This window comes from Odontomachus brunneus, unplaced genomic scaffold (genome assembly GCF_010583005.1).
Source record: "Odontomachus brunneus isolate Ranch 3 - 2012 unplaced genomic scaffold, Obru_v1 Obru_scaffold_053, whole genome shotgun sequence".
Lineage (NCBI taxonomy): Eukaryota > Metazoa > Arthropoda > Insecta > Hymenoptera > Formicidae > Odontomachus > Odontomachus brunneus.
The window spans coordinates 806068-825998 of NW_022639503.1; the positions used below are offsets into that span (position 1 = coordinate 806068).

Consider the following 19931-nt stretch of genomic DNA (forward strand, 5'->3'; position numbering starts at 1 on the left):
TCTCTCTCTCTCTCTCTCTCTCTCTCTCTCTCTCTCTCTCTCTCTCTCTCTCCCCCTTCTGGTCTCTTTCGCACGCATGCGACTTCCCTAACTTTTTCATATCTTTAGTTTTAGTTCCGGGCGTAACTTCGTTTCATCAGGATCGCCGTTCCGTCGGTTGTCGTAACCAACTCCGTCCGGCGTTACTTCAAACAAGCGAAAACCCTCTTTCTCCTCCTCCTTCTCCTCCTCCTCCTCCTCCTCCTTCTCCTCCTCTTCCTCTACCGTCTCCTCTCCCAACGAAAGTCGGAAGTTAAACTCCCTCTGCTCTTCGCCACTCATACTACTTTCGCGTACACCACTCCGATTGCATTCTCCGAGACGAGACGAGTGCGACAATGACGACAACGACGACGGCGTCGTCGCGGTCCGCGGTTTTCCATCTGCAGGCTCGCTCCCGCAGAAAACTACGGAGGCCGATTTCATCAACAGGCCGGACGCGTTAAAAGGCCATTAACCTGACGCGTTCGTTTGTTTGCATAAACTCGTCATGTTCGCCCGGAAAGGATGACCTCTGAGAGGTCGCGAGAATTCTCCGGTCGCTTATCTCGCCACAAACGAGCGAAGCCGGTCCCTCGCAGCCGATTTCCATCGAACGAGTGTATCTGTGGCGAAATTGCTCGTTAAGATAAACGATATCGTCTCGCTCGAGCGCGACATACCTTTGCTGTGATCCCCGATCGTTGCAGTTAACATTCAGAGACTTACCACCGTATTATCGATCTAATTATTTATCTATTTATTCAATTAATCGGGAATGTATTCATTTGATATACAGAAGAAGAAAACGTAGGGACAACACCTGAGTCGAAATTCTGATCCTATGTTAAATATTAAATTCTACAATGCAGTAGGAGCTAAGTTAGCAAAATAGGTTTGATTGGAATGATACAATTTACTCCTACTTTGATGATGTCCGAAATGTTTCTTTTCATTTTCTTTAGCGTGTTGAGTGGAATAGTGAAGTTGAAAGTAGGATCAAAATTTCGACTCGGGAATGTACAAAAAAATGTGTGCTCAATAATTTGGATAAACATTGTTCAACCGAGATCATTAATTACATCCTCGCGGATGTACAAAGCGTCTCGCGCTTGACTTCGTCATTCTATTTCACGATTTATTTTAGCACTATTATACAATTTTATTTTTTTTTATATCTGAATCTTACTTTTTATTTATTTTTTTCTTTGGTACGACACGCGAATTAGAGGGAGTTATAAGGCGGTGAGAGGATTATTCACGGTATTCTAACGTACGCATTCCTCGCGGGAGGTCCTCGCGCAGACTTTTACGACGCGGCTGTTCTGCGGAATATTCCGAGTTCCTGCAACTCGTTGGCGAGCGTGAAGCCGCAGTAGTCCTTGTTAGACGCGACTCCTTAAGTCGTCCTCGTCGACGGCGTCCTCGTTGCGCCTGTCGATTCTAATCACCGCGTTTCATGCCTATTACCAGCCGTTCTGTCGCGGCCGAGGAACGCCTGCAGTCTCCGTGAAGAGCGTTCGAGCTGGCGTCCTCGAAATGCAGATGCGTCTTCTATTCGGGAAACCTCTTCTCTCCGTGGAGCGGCCGTCATTCTGGCAAAACGTCGTCGCCTTCGTCGTCGTCGTTGTCGTCGTCCTCGTCGTCGTCGTTGTCACTGTCGTTGTCGTTCTCGTCAACGTGAGAAAATCAGCGCGACTTCTCTTTTGCATCCCGCTCGATGCGATAAACCTGTTCTGCGCGCGGAAGAGCTTCTTCTTTTTGTACGTGCGCGCGCGACGGAAGATGTTTGATATCTTCACTCCGCACTTTCCTTTTTTCCTTTTTCTGGAGACTCATCTTTCTTATCTCTCTGGCGTGTATCGTTGTACCACCGTGTCTTAATTTAGACGTCTGAGCGGCGACGTCCACGGCAAAACACACGGACGTTGCTCGCGATTGGCTGTCTCTATGTTAAATAATCCGGAGGATCGCATTTCCACGCGGAGTCTTCCCTCGGCACCTCCGGTAAGACGACAGCGACAACGACAACGACGACGACGACGGCGGCAGCGGCGGTGGTACGACGTTTATCGACTGGAAGCGAGTCAAACGGAAGTCGAGTGTCAATCGATCGGGTTCGCTCTTCAGCGTCGCCGTTCTCACCTCGCTCCTTTCTTCTCCTTGCTTTTACGGTCGACGGTGCGATTGAGACGCTACCCGGAAGCTGCAAAAATCGCGCGTGAGCGTTGCGCTCGTGTCGCGCCAAATCGCGCCGTGAAAATTCCTGTTTAAACGGGCAAGAAAGGACGCATATAGGAGATCGACGAGAGAACGAGAGAGTCGTTACCGGACATAATATGTCGGGGTCTCAAATAAAACGGGACATGATCGAGGCGTTCGATTCCGAAGTGGCGTAACTCAGTCATGTTACGCTTATCGTTCCTCTTTTGTACAACAGTTCGTTCACCCTTGACCCAAAGCGAGTCGGCGTTAAAGAAATTAACGGAAGTCCATCAATGACATTTCGTCACGAAAAATTGGTGAGAAAGATATGTTTGGTATTTGTGGCTACAATTACGTGAAGAAATTATTGTTACAAATTATGGTCAAGAGAATCATTTTTTAATTAAAATCTACTATAATGTTAATGATAATAATCTTATCTGCACATTACTATATTGCCATTTTCGTGCTAGAATAATCAAACAACATAGCTCAGGTCAAAGGTAACAATAATTTTTATTAGATCTATTATTTTTTCTCTCCCAGTGCTGAAGCTACTCGTTGAGAAAATGTATTTTATTTACACGCGAGAAGAAATATCTCTGGCCGCGATTAGTAAGAAGACAGGAACTTCTTCGCACTGCGCTTTACGCGCTCGACGTCGAGACCTACCGCGTTCGACGTCGTGGAACGCGAAAAATTCGGTCTTGATTCGACAAAAAGACACGGGCGGATCGATCGATCGGCCGGCATGACGATGATAAGTTCCCATCGGATTTATTCCGTCGTTTTCTTCCCAAAAGTTCCCTTATTCTCCCCGGATGGCCCGTGCAATGCCCCTCGTTTATTCGGTCGTGTGGGTAGCCCGGATTTATGCTGTCCTCTTGGGCGACTCGGCAACTTCGAAAATATGTCGAAAGAAGGTTAATAGGATAAAAAAACTTCCAACTCCTCCGGACGGGCGCTCACGGGGTTCGTTGATGACGTATTGTCGCGCAGTTCATCCTCATCGAATGCCGCGAGCATTTGTGTTCCGCAAGCGTGTTCCATCTGGAAAACACTTGCGCGAACTTTGCATGGAAATGCGTGTGCTGAATTTCGTTACCGAAACGAAAATTTGGTTAAAGTGGCAGCAACCAGATGTTTAGCAATTGTAAGAAAAAAAGTTTAATCGCCACTTGTGTGTTTTACTTTCTCACTAATACATCCTACTTGACACAAGTAAAAAGGTGATAACACCAAACATGTCGTATGTACCAAATATTTTAGTTCCAAATACAAAAATAATTGTTTCACTGCGTTTTGCTCGCACAATTTGCTTGGCGAGCTTCTTATGTGATTTTCAAATATCTAAAAATAAATGAAATGTAATAAAATTATTAAAAAAATCAAAAACTTAAAAAATTTAAAATAAAATTTAAAATAAAAAAATTTTAAATAAAAAATTAAATTTAAATTAAAATTATTTTAAAAGTTTTTTTTTTTATTAAAAAATATTAAAAATGTTAAATTATTAAATCTAAGTTATTTAATATCTTAATTTGACTCTGAAAATTAGAGTCAAGTTTTCATTATTATAATGTTGCTTTTCCTTTAGATTGCACTTTATAAAACATAAAACTGATGTTTTGTATCACAGATCCAAACTAAGATTTCTCATTAATTTCTAACACAAGTTAATGTCCATTTTAACGCAAATACAAAAATTGATGTCTTTTGTACTTACACGATTATGCTACTTGATCCTTATTCCGCAGAAGGACGATATCACGTCCGTCGGAAGCGGAATAATTGTAAAAGTAATGATTAATTGCAAAATGGTAAAGAACTTTTTTTTATTTAATTTCCAATGTTGTTCGCCAATTCTCTGCGGAGCCGAGTGTATAGGTAGAGTGCATTAACCTCGAAATAAAAATTCTCTAACATTTTCAAATAGGTAAAATTTCAAGAGATATTAGTGAAAAAAGATTGACGAACCAGAGCGGGTGATGTGAGGCGAGCTCGGTAAACGCGAGATACCATCGAAAGTAGCTAAGAAACGCGACTGTTTCTTAGCGACACGCGCACGACACGCTTGCAGGCGATACGTCGAGAAACAATTGTCAATGCGCCGCTGGCATCGCTCCAGCGGCTCCTTCAGCTGTCAGCCGATATACATCCGTGCTAAGAGACAGTGCTAATAAGTGTTCGGACAGTTATTAAATCCGGGACACCTTGTGTGTAGCCGCTCTCTCTTTATCCATGTTTCATCTGTCGGCCAGGGTTTCCCCGGGAAACTCGTCGAAGAGGAACGTCGTCGTCGGCCAGAGCTCGGAGCGGCGGAACGCCGGCCGGCAGCAGCAGTGGATGGTCGCCGTGGAGGATAGCATGCGGCACGGAAACGCCGTTACCACGCAGACCACCCTCGTAAGTACTCTCTTCCGTATCTTCTCTCGCTGTCTCCTCCCTCGCCGTTTGATCGCTGCCGATAACTCGGCTTACTTACGACGGCGCGTCCGCGACGTACGTGGCGCTCGCGGTCGCAGATCGGTGCCCGGCCGCTCGTAATCCCGCGACTTTCTCATCGGAGCGCGTCGTAACGATATTGGTTTACGATTACGGTCGAGTCGACCGTAACGCGCAAAGTCGAGACTCTCGCCACACGCGGAAGTCGGCCCGATTCGCGAAGCCGACGCAGGGATCGCTCCCGATCGCGATCCCACGGTGAGCTGCGTCGGATTGGACCCGCTCGTGCCCCAGATGAGCGAGTAAAATTGATGAAGATGGCTCCGGTGATCTTGGATCAGGCGACGCGTGATGTATGGGGCGCCTCGGGCTCCTCGTGTTTTCTTCCGTCCACGCGAATTCTTCCCGGAGTAGTTTGGGGTCGATGTTGTCGCGGTAAAATTACTGAAGCACCGACGGAGCAACTTTAGATCTGGCAGCTATGAGCGATCGGGGATGAAAGAAACTTTGTATTTATCTTTGAGATAATGAAAACTTACCTTTTTTTCTTAAGTGGGGACAAATTCTAAATTTAATCCGAAGATAGATCTCCAAGAAATAATGTTGAAGAACTAGAGATAAATTTTGCAGGTATTTCTTGATAACATATTGTTGATTCACTTCTAGAGAGTTCAATGATTCTTGAAAAGTTAAATGTTTGACGTTCCATTAAATATCCATCACTAATACCTTGTGTCGGCTCTTATTGGCTTGTTTGATTCTTTCTTAATATTTCCTGTGAACGTACAAAACTTATGTAAAAAACTCGGTTAAGAAAGTATCAAGTATCGATTGTTTCTAAGAACAATGAGAGATCGATCGGATATTCTTTCCTCGACAAACAGTCGACTCCAAGTTACCCGCGGAGTTTCCGAGGCGCGATCTCGGAGTCACCCTGTGAAAAAATATATTCATGAAAGCACTCGATGCGTTTCTTCAGCCGAAGACCCGGCACCAGCGACCGTACGGCTGGGAGAACGGTACCGTGGAGTCGTTGCGACTAGCCCAACCGCCCAGTCCGCCCAGCAAGTTCGCCAGCCTGCCGTACGACGGCAAGATGTCCTTCAACTGGATCCCGCCGCGGACGAACCCGAGCGCGGTGGAGAAGCACCGCGAGGTGCGCCGCCGCTCCTCGGAGGAGTGCCTGGAGGACACCGGCCGTCAACAGCAAAGCCCGGAGCGGGACCGCACGTCGCACCTGAGGAAGCAGCAACGGCAGAACGAGATCATGAAGTCGAGCAGCGTCGAGGATCGCCTGCTGATGAACAGGCCGGACAAGGAGTCGTCGCAACGACGGCGCAACGACTCCGACTCCAGCGAGGGCAGGTTCTCCAGAAACTCCGAGTCGGAGAGGTCCTCCATACCGCGTTCCAGCTCGGTCAGCGTCGAGCGCTTCTCCATGCGCGCCAACTGCGACTCGTCGGACTTCTCACGCGCGAACTCCACGTCGAATGAGCGCTTCCACTCGGACTTCTCGATAGCGGTGGCGAGCGCGAGCTCGAACGACCACGTGTCCGTACCGAGCTCCGACCCGTTCTCCATCCGCAATCTCGACTTCGTCTCGTTCTCGCTGCCGCGCGCGGACTCCAGCGAGCACCTCTCCGCGCCCACGTCCGACCGCTGCTCCGAGGAGCGCTACTCCGACTTGTTCTCCACGAGAAATTCGGACTTCTCCGCGCGCAACTCCGCCGACTTCAGGACGCAGTCCGACGAGGAGCGCTTCTCCGACGATTCCCTGGAGGAACTGCTGCCGCCACCGCAGCCCATCAGCAAGAGGCACTCCATCGCGTGGGAGGTGTCCCTTGAGGATGATCCCCTGTACGCGCCCGGTAGCACCAAAGTCGTCGGCAGGAGACGACGAAAGAGCAGCGATGTCTCAAGTAAGTGCCTCAAGACTAATCTGTTTAAAGGAGGATTGATATGGAGGAGCTCTGAAGTTTCGCGTAGCAAGCAGCATCGAGTAGTATTCTTTTTCGGCAATCTAAAGTTTCCCTTTTAGAAAATCCGTGTGTCTCCAAATTTCCCTTTTGAAAATTTTGCGCGATTAGGATTTTTCACAGAAAATGTTGCAGCCCCTTGATCCTTTTGTTTCTTTTCGGAAGATGAAGTTTTTATTTTTGACATATTGGCATTTAAAAATGTGTTGTCCTATCCAAATCTTTCCATTACTACACGTCAATATATAGCGGCTTTCACTGAACGGTTTCATTATAACCACTACAGTCATAAACTATAATTATTTTTTTACGATTTGCATTGAAAACCAGTGAATAACACATCGTTATTAAGCAACAGTTTGTTTATTTTAACGTCATAAATACAAATTTTATTAATTTATTTACTATCACTTTACATTAACACGTTGACCACCGTATTGATTTCCGTTAATTTGAAAAAAGCTTAACTGCCAACCTGGCGTCCATTACTAAAAATACAGAAAATAAAGCTAACTTGATGCGCACGTATCTTTTACTTTATTTTATTGACGTTCTATTGGCCACGCAAACAATTATTCACATTCAATTACAATTAATTAATTAATTATATTTTGTACGTAACGTAATAAGACAGGGCAACATTATAATGCCAAATCATATCGACATTCAGCGTATTAACGTAGATATAATAAATCATACAATGTGAGGCAACAAATAACAATCTATTATTCTATTATCTATTAGCTATTACTGCTACTATTATCTATTACGCGCATTCGGCGGCAGAACTTTGCATTGCCGAGTCGAAATTTTGATCTTACTTTTAACCTCAATATTTCATTTAATATCTATTTTGATACTCTAAATTATATGTCGGCCTCTTTTGATTCTTTTAATCTATTAACTTTATCGAAAGGTTCTCTTCAGAACCTGCAAGTAACATTTTGTACGTTTTCCGCCATTTAGAAGTGCCTCAAGTAGGACTTCAGTTTTCATATATACTAATTCTGGCAGAATATACGGATTGAAAAGTTTAGGTCGAAAGTAGAGCTAAAATTTCGACTTGGTTCAGCTTAGTCGTAACGACAGGACTAATCCTGCCGACTAAAGATTCAAATGAGAATGCGGTTGGGATTGCGTTCCAGGCGTAGGATCCGCGTCGAAGCTGCGCGACTTCGACGATTGGCAGGACCCGCGGCTGTCCACTACCGACGACGACCTAGTCTCGCCGTACTCGGACTCGTCCACAAACGAGCTCGACCAGATTCGGCCGCAGGAGCTGACGAAGAATGGCACTTACGTCATACGCCGCGGCCGTAAGAAAGAGCGCAAGGTCTTGCCGAAGACTCCGACCAAGACCAAGAGCTTGTCCTTCGAGAACGGCGAGGAGAGCCGACTGTCGGATGTGAGGCGATACTCGAGCACCTTCGACAACATCAAGAGCCTGCTGAAGGAGGGCAAGCTCGAAGGCCTGGACGAGCCGCCGGCGGAATTCGCGGTGCCGGTGCCACCGCCGGACCTCATCAGAGTCGTGTCCATGCCGGCGATCAACAACGACGCCGGCAACCGAGCTCAGCTGGAGATCACCGTGGAGGAGGAGGAGTCGTCCGACGTGTCCGACAAGGACAAGGAGCGCGACAACATCGAGCTACCTCGGCTGCCACCATCGCCTATCGATGACGACGATCGAACGGATCTTCGAGTCACGGATCGATCGAGAGACTGCAACGGCGTGCCGGCGCCTTTCTCGATGGACTTCGACGCGGCCAAGTCGTCGACGAACTTGCTCGTGGAGTCGCAGACGTCGAAGAAGGGCGCGACGAGCAGCGATCGGCTGGCCTCCAAGATCCCGGTGAATCTGCTGATCGAGGACCAGATCGTGAAGAAGGCGCTGAAGGAGAATCGCCGGCAACTGGAGAAGGTCAGCGACGCGATCAAGGAGATCGAGAGCGTGAAGAACAGCGAGTCGTACTGCGACAGTAAGCGCTGGCGGAACGGCGACGTGAAGCAGAGCTCGAAGCGCAACAGCTTCGAGAACAATGAGCCCGTGGCCGAGCGGAAGCCCACAGTGGACGGCAGCCCGTTCGACAGTAGGAACCGGAAGCAGCACAGCTCCGACTCCGAGACGTCCAAGACCAGCTCGGACGCGGACTTTGACCGAAGAAAACCGAACGGCACCGACGTCGTCTACTCGTCCGGCAGGCGGCTGCGCCAGAACGGCATCGAGAACCACAAGAACGATCAGAAGCAAATCGAGAACGTGATCGACGCCATCCTGGAGGATTCGAAGAACCCGGATTTCCAGGTGCGTAGATTCCTCGGTGGTGGTGGTGGTGGTGATAGGATGACTTCGACGAGTACCGTCGCGCGATCGCGTTATCGTTATTCCACGCGAGTCGTCCTTAAGAGACGATGCGAGGAGACGGAAAGCGAGCGGAAATAAAGACTCTGCCTTTACGGCGGAGAATAGCGAGGTGCATCTGCATCGTGAAAAATGCACGGGAAGAAATATACGAACATTGTGGGGGCGTGTGCGATGGTGAAAAGGCAGCGAGAAGCAGCTGAGACCCTTGGCGGCAGCGGGAGAGGGGGTTCCTTCTACCAGCGGCGGCCGGCCGCCCCATATATAAATTGGTGGCGTAACCCCGTAATATAGGATTCCATTAGCGATACTGCGCAAAAGCCGCATTTTTCGCCATGCAATGTGCAGGTAACCGGGGACCTCAGCTTTGCGCGGATCCATTTTTATTAACTTTCGCGTAACTTTCTTTAATTATTTTTCTCTCTTTCCATTCGACGAGGTACATTCGTTCGCGACAGTTTCAACGCTTACGATACATTTCAAGACGTATTCGGCGTCCAATGAAAGAAATGTCTTCTGAGAATTGTTCAGGCAGACATTCTTCCGTTGGACGTCCCGAAATGAGTCAAAGAAGAAGTGCTTAGGTCGTTCTGCAAACGTGGGTATTAACGTGTCTATTAACACTTTGACATCCGCACTTATTTTGGTAGAATTTTCACTGCAAATAGTTCGTCAAATGGTCACATTGTAGGAGAGACCGGGTCTAAATGGCCCTAGGGATATGTTGCACATGGCCCTTGGATATTTTTTTTAATATCTATCTTGCGAGGAATAATATAGATACAAAGTCGTAAAATTTATTTTTAAACATAAGTACTTTTCTCTGAGTTTTATTAAAATCGAAGTAATATTACAGTTAAAGATGGAAAAAACTGATTTAGTAGTAGCAAAGTAAATATTTGAGCTCTTATTAATTTTGTATTAATATACTCCATCTTATGAGTAAATAAAGTTAGCGACGTATTACTGGCTAGAATAAAATTGCCTTGCAAGTATATGATATATAAAGTTTCGCGTAATAAAAGTAATTTTCATTCATAAAATGATTTGTCGAACATATGCGGTAACAAGGTAAAATTGGCCCATAATTAAAGGCCGGTAACGGGACTGTGGAAGCCTTTCGCGAAAACCCTGGAACTACTAACTAGGATAGACATTTTATAAGTAGTCTTCTTACTTTCTGCGCTACTAAGCCCGATAAGATGGTCACATTGCCGCATGTTTGTATTCTGGTTATTACAAAACAAAATATACGGTTGACAGGATCGTGGCGAACATTGACACACGGAAGAAGGCTGCCTCCATCATGTTTATACAGTCAGTCACAACAGTTAGTTGTTTGAGTAGTTGTAACTTGGAAATTTTGAAATATAGGACACCTAGTCCCGGTCTCTTCTATGTCGATACGAGTGTGCCGAAGGTACAGTAAAACGGAAAATGCGCTCGTCGCGAATCGCCGAGCTATAAACTACCTCGTTGATCCGACGCCCCGGTGAAAATATCCAACAGACTCGTTGAATGGTCATCGAGAAGTGAATAGCCATTCATGCCGATAATACGCGTATCGTCACGAGGACCCTTCGTCGATTAACGAGTATCTAATGTAGCCCTCCGATGCGGGTTCCGGGTCGGGGCAGAGTTCTCATCGGAAATTCGCGTCCGCGAGCTCTTTAAAAGCTTCACGATCTGGAAACGTCTCGGCCACGCGTAACGCCGCGAGCACATTGGAAGCACACGTCAACTGTGCTCGCGTAGCCGTCCGAGCGCTGATACGCTCCGTTTAGTTTCTCGAATATCGACGATCGCGATACCTAGCCATTCGCGGCTTCAGCTGTCTCTTAACGTGTCTCAGCGGCTCGTCACTCGAGACAATTAATTATTCTTCATTCAGCGCGCCATGTGCGCGTGCTCGTCTACGAAATTAAACGCGCGACCAGAGTTCACTCGCGGAACAAACTGTGCGACATTTAAATCGACGATCCGCGGACGAGTCGGTTACACGTACTCTGTGAACTTCTGAGAGCGAGATTTCACTCGAAAAGCAGACTGACTGCCGAGTCACTCGAATTGGTATAACTTTTCACTCGACTAGCGTGGATTTTCCACACTCTGAATCGTCAAGTGAACATTTTAATTCAAAATTGAAAAATGAGACTGCACAGAGACATAACACCTTAAAACGTAGTGCAAAAATTATTAGAACTTTTCATTCATACGCATTATTGGTTAATTATTTGTTATTTGTGTATGTTATGCGTGCTCTGATTAAAATAAAGCTCCACTTTAAAGTCCAGGAACGAATGTGTATAGTTAGGAAATATTAGTAACCTAATATTATACATACCATGTGTTAAAGTTGTTATGCCGGTCTCTGTGTGTTTTACCGTCACAGGAGTTAAATCCAACTTTGAGTTAAATACTCATTTCTGTGATTCCGGTTGAATCTTTGCATGTCATCCGAGAATTTTCACTCGCTCTGATTGTGATCAGATTTATTGCAAAAAATTTCGCTATTCGGTAGAAACGTCAATCGAACGCGATCTGCATTTCACGGGACGCGATTTCCGCGCGCTATCTCATCGTCCGCCGATCCAATCGCCGTTTAACGAACTTGGCGGTACTAGCCGAGTGATCATTACTTCGTGAAACCGTTTGAACAACCTCGTGGTATCCGCATTGTAACAGGTGAGCGTCGAGGTAATGGAGTTCCCGCCGTTGCCGCCCTCGCCTGTCGAAGAGGCCGATGAGGAGAGCTCTGATATCGGTCAGAGCTCGATAATGCCGCCGAAGTCCAAGAGCCACGGCAACAGGACCATAGAGTACAGGCCGAGGGTGCCGCCCCATCGCACCCCGGTCGGCGACTCAAAAGAGCAGGCTTCCCTGAACACCAGGTCCATGGACGCCGGTTTCGCCAGGGGGAGACGCGCGCCGGCCACCAATAATTCCAGGCGAGAGGTGAGTCACTGACTGGACATTTTAGTTCTCATTAACTCATACATTAACTCGGAAAATTTCACCCTTTACGTGCAATCATATTTTTTGCTGCAATCTGAGTCTGTCATCTCGAGCAACTCTCATCTATCATAATCTTGGTAAAAGCCAACAGTTTTGGACACACCTCTTCCGGAAATATAGGAAAGTCTCGGTTATAATAACGTGATGTAAGATCAAAATCTGCAAGCAGATTTGCACAATTTCGAAAATTTCCCGGATACTTCACAGAAGTTGGCGAGCGTATTCGTTCAGGTCTCACAGATTGTACGCGAAGGATGAAAAGACTGACGGAGAAACCTGAGGCGTAATATTGTGCGTAGCACTATTGTATTTTCATTCTGCGTGTGATTATTTGTTGTCATTTCGTTGAGCCTTATTCCAGAATTACTTAAAATCCGATCATCTCAGCGGTCTAATTTTTGACCTTGTTTTGTGTATGAAATATTAAATCAACATAGCTGGCTCTTTTCTCCCTCTTCTCTTTCTCCCAAGAGACAACAGGCACGTTTTTACTGCTCTCTGACTCGCACGCGAGAGCATTAATTTTTCAGTTAATAACTGTAATTTTGCTAGCATAATTTCAGAGAGGTTCGCAAGGTTTTCCCAGGGCTCTTATTCGTAGGAAGAAGAGATCATTAGAAAAGTACATACGGGTTTAAAAATAAATTTCCCCGCAGAAATATTAAAAACGAACGGGTGTATGTTCTCTGTTATAACGTAGTGGGACGATTAAAAGTCGCGCTAATTAATGAAAAGTTTCGATTCTCGACTCGTCGAGCGGGAAATTCTCCTCGCAATCGAATGGAATAATCGTGAGATCAATGTATCGTGAGCATTCTAATCAGCGTTGCCGACTCTCTCATTAGTTTCTCTTATCCTCGGATTAAACCGCTCGGCGACGCCGGAATGTCCGGAAATACGTAACGACGGGTGGAGGAGGGGTGATAAATAAGAAGATCGCTAATAAGCGCCGTCGAGAGCACGGTTTCGCGGGGAGAAACGGCCATCGAGCTAGGAGGGTGACTCGACGCCGCTTGGGAATAGTTTCCGTCGCGTTGCGGAAGAGGAAAGAGAGACAAAAGTGCGGAGAAGCGAACGAGGAGGTGGAGGAGGAGGCTAAGAGGGAAGAGAGAACGGCGATGGAGGGCCAACGCCTTTCGCAATAAACAAGCTGGCGACGAGCCAATTTCTCGTATTGCCGTAATAAAATAGTACGATGTACTCGCCATTGTACTCGACGGAGAAATTTCCATGTTAAATGCAACGTTCCCGGGCATAAAGCGCGCGTTCGCCGATGGCGCGGCCGATGACGCGAAAAGATATCCCGGCGAGGAAAGTCACGCGTGCAGATTCGTGCGCACACGATGCGCGATGTTTTGCGTATATGAAAGAAAACGCGGAAGCTCCTCGAGCGTCGAGGACATCCTCTCGGGACATCAGCCCGGGATATGCGTGCATCGCGAGTGACAGCTCGCTTTCGCGGTGCGAAATATTGATTTCGACGCTCCGAGCTGAACTCAAATAACTTAGAGCGCTTTATTATCACCGACGAATATTTTCGCTGTATTCACTACGCCGTGGCGACGATTCACTTTAATTGCTATGGTATAATCGTGCGGTGCAACGTGTATATTTTTATAGCACACCGTGCGACGCACTAAAGGTCGCTCGTTACGTTCACGATACGACCCGCGTCGGTTCACCTCGTGTTATGTAATAGAAACGTTTTCTTTGTCGTACCCGAGGATTTCTCTCGCCGACCGTGATACTCATCGATATCTTGTTCGTCAATTAACGGCAACATGGGGATTGCAGTGTCATTTATCCAGAGTGGTATCGCGCAGAACTCCACCGATCATACCATTCACGTTCTCTGAGAGAGTTTATTTATTCTTTCCATAACTTAAGATTTGCAAGAATAAGATAAACTTAATCTCTCTAAGATCAATCTCGATGAAGGGGGAGCGAAGCGCTGAGGTAATAATATCTTCTATAGAGTAGACTCGATGGAACGATCGCGGCAGAATCTTGCCGGGACAACGTTGTCCGAGTGAAATCGTGTATTCTTGAGACATTTATCGAGCTGGAGAGCTCTCGTTTCGACTCCGAGAAACAGCAGGGTGTCTTTTGAAGCGTACAGTACCCGCATATGATATCGAATCGATCACTTTGAAACTCGCGCAGACGACGCTTTTTCTCCCCACGCACCGGAAATGGACGCGCGGATATCTCGCACCGGAGCTGCACACTGGCCGGATCAAAGGCGAGACGACGAAAGACGAGGAGAGCAGAAACGGCGCGATTCTTTCATCTCCGGCTAGACGTGGATTGCGTCATCGCTCGACAGAGACACACGTGTGGAAAATAAGTGCTCTCTTCCGCGGCCTCCGCGCTAATTTTCCCTCATTTGGCTCTCTCATTTGCCGACATTATCGTACGCCAGCCAGCCGAGGACGACAATTTTCCGCCGGCGAAACTGACGTCTTCTCCCCATCTCGATTGTTGTCGTGGACGGTAGAAAAAATTATTTTTGTCTTGTTTCATTTTTCGAAACACGTGCGCGATTTAATTTTGTCATATACAATATCAATAGGCAAAAGGTTTTTCGAAAAACGGTGTGAGTTCGATGTTTCTTGAAGAAACGATTGTTCAAATGAATTATTGATCGTACACACTTAAAAAACAATATAGCACACACACACAAAATAAAATTACATTAAAAACTTTTTCAATTAATAAGAAATTCTTCGCTTAAAAGCGTGAATATTCACGATTTCGCCTTCTTCCCGTTACACACAGTCTCAATAAGAGAAGGGAATTTATGTTGAGGTTCTCAGTTACTCAATCGCTAAAATGGCCAATAAAAGCTATGTAGGTTGATATGTGTATGTGTAAATGCAATTAACAATTTTCTTTAATTAAAAAATATGAAATTAAAATTTGCGATTATTTTTTTGTTAAATTATTAATCGCAACAGTCAACTTGTATGATTCTTGTTGGGCATTTGTACCTCCACAGTGATTCAGTCAGAGCAGTTTGAGGAAGCAAAAGTCGACAATGCGGTCTCAACGGAGACGCGACTTGAACAAACGTTTATCGCGCTTAATCACCGTCGGATTACAAATCAACGTCATGGGTTGACACGTGCGGTACACGCCGCACTGATACACCTTAATCGGGATATCGGCGAGTCGTGCGAGACAATAGACGCGACCCCCGTTGTTCAGGGCCCCCCGACGATCGCGCACCCTCCCCTGCGGAAGGGGCAAACCCGCGAGGGCTGCACGTTTCGGGGGAAAAAGCTACAACGGGGGAATGAAAACGGAGAACCGTTCTTTTCCGCCGTCGTGTGTGTCGCGTGTGTCGCACTCGCGCGTATTGTTCCGTCCGGCGCGGACCGGCTGGGGAGGCTGCGAGCGAATAAAAGGGGGCTCCCTTCACTAGGGGGTGAGCCGAGAAAGGGACGCTGCCGTGGTGAATGGAGAGGACCCGGGCGCGCACGTATCCCTACGATAAATAAAATGTCCACGTCTCTATGCACATTGTGCATAATGAAAAGTAACGGCGCGCGTGAGGGCGTCCCTCCGTCTCGCTTACTCTTCCTCTCGTGCGAACGCGTGCAATGACGAACACCTTTGTCATCGCCGCGTCGTAGTTGTCGTCGTAGCCGCCAATTCGTCGCGAGTCCGGACCGTCGTCCGTGTGCATATTCGCTCGACACACAGTCCGCCGGAATCTCCGAGATTAATTCGAGCGACAGCTCCTTCGTTCAATTACTTTTTTCGCGAATCTTAATTGAAACATATTGAATAATTCTCCTTCTCTCGTTAATTTTCCTCCTTAATTAAAACGTCGAATAATTCTCCCGGCGATTGAAAATGAGAGAAATCTCCGCGAGAGCGCGAGAAAGAATAACGGAAACTTGTGTCGCATTTACTTGCATAACTTTGTGCCATTCTTCGCTTAGGAATTCTCTTGTCACTTTTGGAGCGCCGCGTTCATCCTCCCAGGCTCGTATTAACAGCTGTCACTTGAAACTTGTCTTAGAAGACAATTCGAGTCTGTGAGAAACTCAGACTCGAATTCTAAATTATTTACCAGAGTTTTGTATTTAAATCACACGATATTCGTGACATTACATTTATAATTGCAATTCCACCGAAAAGTTTACATCTAACTCTAAATTCAAATTTGAATATCTCACTTGAGACAAGTTTCAAGTACCAGATATTAAGACTGAACTTAGATGTGTACTTAAAGTTAGATCTGAGCTTTCAGTTGCATCACACGATATACGTGATTCGCTTATATTCTCAATCGCGATACCGTTGAAAAACTCACAACTCCAAATCTAAATACGAGTATCTCGCTTGAGGCACGTTTAATACGGACCCTAGTAATTATATCTCGACCACAGCAGTGTGGGTATCCTGCAAAGATTAAGCGCAGTCGTTTCATTTGCGAACAACGACTAGTCCGAACCTCGGAATTAGCTGGAAGTTTCGCGCACTTCCGTGTCAAGATTACAGGTCTCGCGTGTACGACTGCGGGGCGAGCCCGACGAATTTCGCATGCGAAATACAAGCCAAACGTCGCAGCCGGCGCGTAGAAACGCCCGCGACACACAACCGCGTTTAGGCTCGTTACATATTCAAATACGCGTCAACGGCGCGGGAGCGTTGTCGATCTCTCGTCAGGTATGCCTCCCGGGCGACATATCCCGGTGCTCCCGCGCATCCCAAGCTCGCGAGACTCTAAATACACTTCAAACAGATTTATACCGCTGCCGGCGTTTAAAATTCTTTTGCCTCTCTGTAACCGGCCGACGCCCCGCAATTTTTATCGCCAACGTCACCGCGAGTCGACGTTCCCCGCGTGTTGCCCGCATGTTTCTGCCCGCGCATAGCAGCGAACGTACTCCCGGTGTAAAAGTAAATTCAAATCTCGATGTGTCTCGAAATAAAAATGCGATCGAGGGAAAGAGGCGCGTTGACGTGTGACAACAAAAGTCGGAATTTAAAAAAACAGACGGGGAAGCTTCCCATTGTGTCTACGATAAATACAATCAAACATTCGAAACTAAGAAATATGATATTTCGTTGCATTGAATTTTCGATATATTATCGCGTGAGATATAGCGGGTATGTACAACGCGATCCCCCCTTGCCATTATATCGAGAACCGCGGACTCATCTAACAAATTCGATCAACGAGATCGATCTCTCCAAAATTGTTACAGTGCTTTTAGTAATGGTTAATCCATTATTATCCATGTAGAGTCATTTTTAATCGACTATAAAATAAAACTCTTCTTCAACCGATTTTGAAACAAACACTACGCAAGCACTACTAAGCACTGGCAGTCTAGGCTTAATCAAGAACCCGGAGTTTTCATCGTAAATCGCAAACAGTCTCGAATTTACGTGCTCGGTGAACGAATTCGCTAACGCGTTGCGCGAAATTTCATTCTCGAGTCCTCCGATCGTGGCCCGACACGTCATCGGGTGGGTGGTCCTCCCGCGCGGGCGCGGAGCGCTCGATCATTGAAATGACGGACGTTCATTGCTAGAGTGACGTTTTTCCGGTGCAATAATCCTCGAGAGAGACATCGAGGTAGAGCGCGATTCAGTGGCGGATAGCGGAGTTACGGTGCCCTCAGGGGACACGATTCTCTCTCTCTCTCTCTCTCTCTCTCTCTCTCTCTCTCTCTCTCTCTCTCTCCACGACGACGACGGCGGGTCGTCGGCGAAATTTGAGAACTTGAAGTGAAACAGCCCAGCCCAGCGCCGTGATATATCTGCATTTGATTATATTTATTATGAGCGCCCTTTCGGACGTCCTCACCGACGTCTTCTCGTTGCAAGGGTGTAGACCGTAGATTTATGGGTTCTCCCTTCCCACCGTGTGTAGTCGTTACTATTACTCACCCTCCCGACAGACAGGAGCGCGATCGAAGTGGAAGCTCCGTGCGGACGTAAAAAACGCGGGACGGAGCAGGAGGGAGGGAGCAAACGGGGTAGTCGAGGGTGAATGACGACGCGATGCAATGCGATACGAGGTACGGTCGTATTGTACCGCCGCAAATATTGGCAATTTTTTTCAACGATCCGTTCTTGAGACCGGCGATCGAGCCGGAGAGGCGCACGAAATGAAAGCTCGACCGCGGCACTCCCCTGTCGGAGGAGTGCCGTCGCGGCTGCACAGCCGATCTCTCCAGCACGGTTTCCAAGTAGAGAATCCCAATGCGGCAAGGGGATTGAGAAGAAAGGGGAAGAAGAGAACGCGCCGTTGTATCCCTGTGATCCTTCTATGGAAGAGGACTCAAACCGCATCGCAAGATGCATTTCGCAGCTCCACGGGGTGTCTCTGCATTGAGATAAAAGGTTTTGCTAATTTAACACCCGCAACGAATGGTTTGTTGGTGTGAGACAGCGAATAACTCCATAGCGGGAGCAAATGATTTGTTGCTTTGGACTTGCTGCTCTAAGCAACAGCTTCTGTAGTATTTTGTAGGGAACGAAATTAACCTAACCTAAATAGACGAGAATAAATGTAATTTGTATCTCAAGCAATGTATCATTTTGTTAAAATGACAAATGATGAAGAATGATTCGCAACAGTAACTATTCGTTCTGTTCTCCTAACGATCATTAAGCAGCAAACGTGCTTTTGTTCTGATGACCGAGGCATTTATCTCCGTGTAAATCGTCGTTCGCATAAAGTCCACTTTCTGCGAACGAGAATTGTGCGTGCACTCGTGTGCTTCCTCGGATCGTCCCACCCTAATGGATCATGGAAGAAGGAAAATCGACTAGTAATCGGCGCGCGAAACCCTCATTCTTCGACTAATCCCGAATGAACGATGGGAGTTTAATTTGCGACTTAATTCACTGAGAGACACCCGACTTTAGAAAAAAACCAAGTGTCGAATTAAAATTCCATTAGAGCGAAGTCCGGCCAAGAGCCCGGAGGCTTTCGACGCTCGGGGACTTCCTCGTGGATGCCACGAGTATGTTCGACGTTGAAAATTAAAAAGTTACGAAAAACGAAGGATCCCCGGTCGCGCTCGCATCTCTTTTTGTAGGCGCGCGATCTGACTTTCAAGAAGATAGGGGGGCCGTTTTAGGTCCCCCGAACTCGGCGAATCGATTATGCATAGATTCATCGACGGAGCCGAATTATTTCTGCGTTATATCCCGCCGTGTATTGGAAGAAAGCGGATATCTTATGCAGCTTGAAAGGGATTCCCGTTCGCCAGATGAAAAGGAGGAGGAGGAGGAGGAGGAGGATGAGAGGAGAGAGTGAGCGCGTCCCCCTCCCAGCCTCGTATTATCCCCTGCGATCGAGTACACCCTTCAATCGCGTTATGAGAATCGAACGACGTATTTCGAGAACGAAAACGAAGACCCCCGCGAACCGATTGCTCTTCTATGAGGCGCACAACGCGATTTCGCTGTTTATTTATTCCGCTGGAGCTTCATTCCCCGGAGCCCCCTGAATTTCACCCGGGCAAATTCGCCTGCACAAATTTCACGCGAGAATCCACTACTAATTCGACGTTGTTATCGTAAGCTCTCTCCTCTTCTCATCTCTCTCCCCTCTTTCTCTCTAACATCTCGCGCTTTAATTATTTTATATCGCTGCGCGATTACGCGGAAAAAACGGACGCGGCTGTTCGATGTGACGTTACGCCGCCACCAGCGAGTGTATGAAGTTGGCACCCCACTTTTTGAAATTTATAATTTTGAAAGTTGTTCCAGATTGTTCTGACTTTGTACCACATTGTTCCAAAGTGATATTGCTTCATTCGAAACGGTTTTCGAATAAAACAAAAAAAATGATTTTTGGAGCTGGCACCCCACTTTTTGAAAATCGAACATTCTGATACCGCAATAGATTGTTCTAGTTGTTCCAAACATTGTTCCAAAAG

General features: G+C 46.8%; 1 protein-coding gene across 4 annotated transcripts in view; it reads left to right on the forward strand.

Moving 5' to 3' along the window:
• Positions 1–19931, forward strand: part of LOC116845555 — a 275053-nt gene that overhangs the window by 212221 nt on the left and 42901 nt on the right. For all 4 annotated transcript variants that reach the window (XM_032818338.1, XM_032818339.1, XM_032818337.1 and 1 more), the window contains 4 exons: positions 4485–4629; positions 5648–6587; positions 7790–8949; positions 11692–11961. In XM_032818338.1, the coding sequence (XP_032674229.1) occupies positions 4485–4629; positions 5648–6587; positions 7790–8949; positions 11692–11961 (2515 nt within the window). The remainder of the gene's footprint in view (positions 1–4484; positions 4630–5647; positions 6588–7789; positions 8950–11691; positions 11962–19931) is intronic.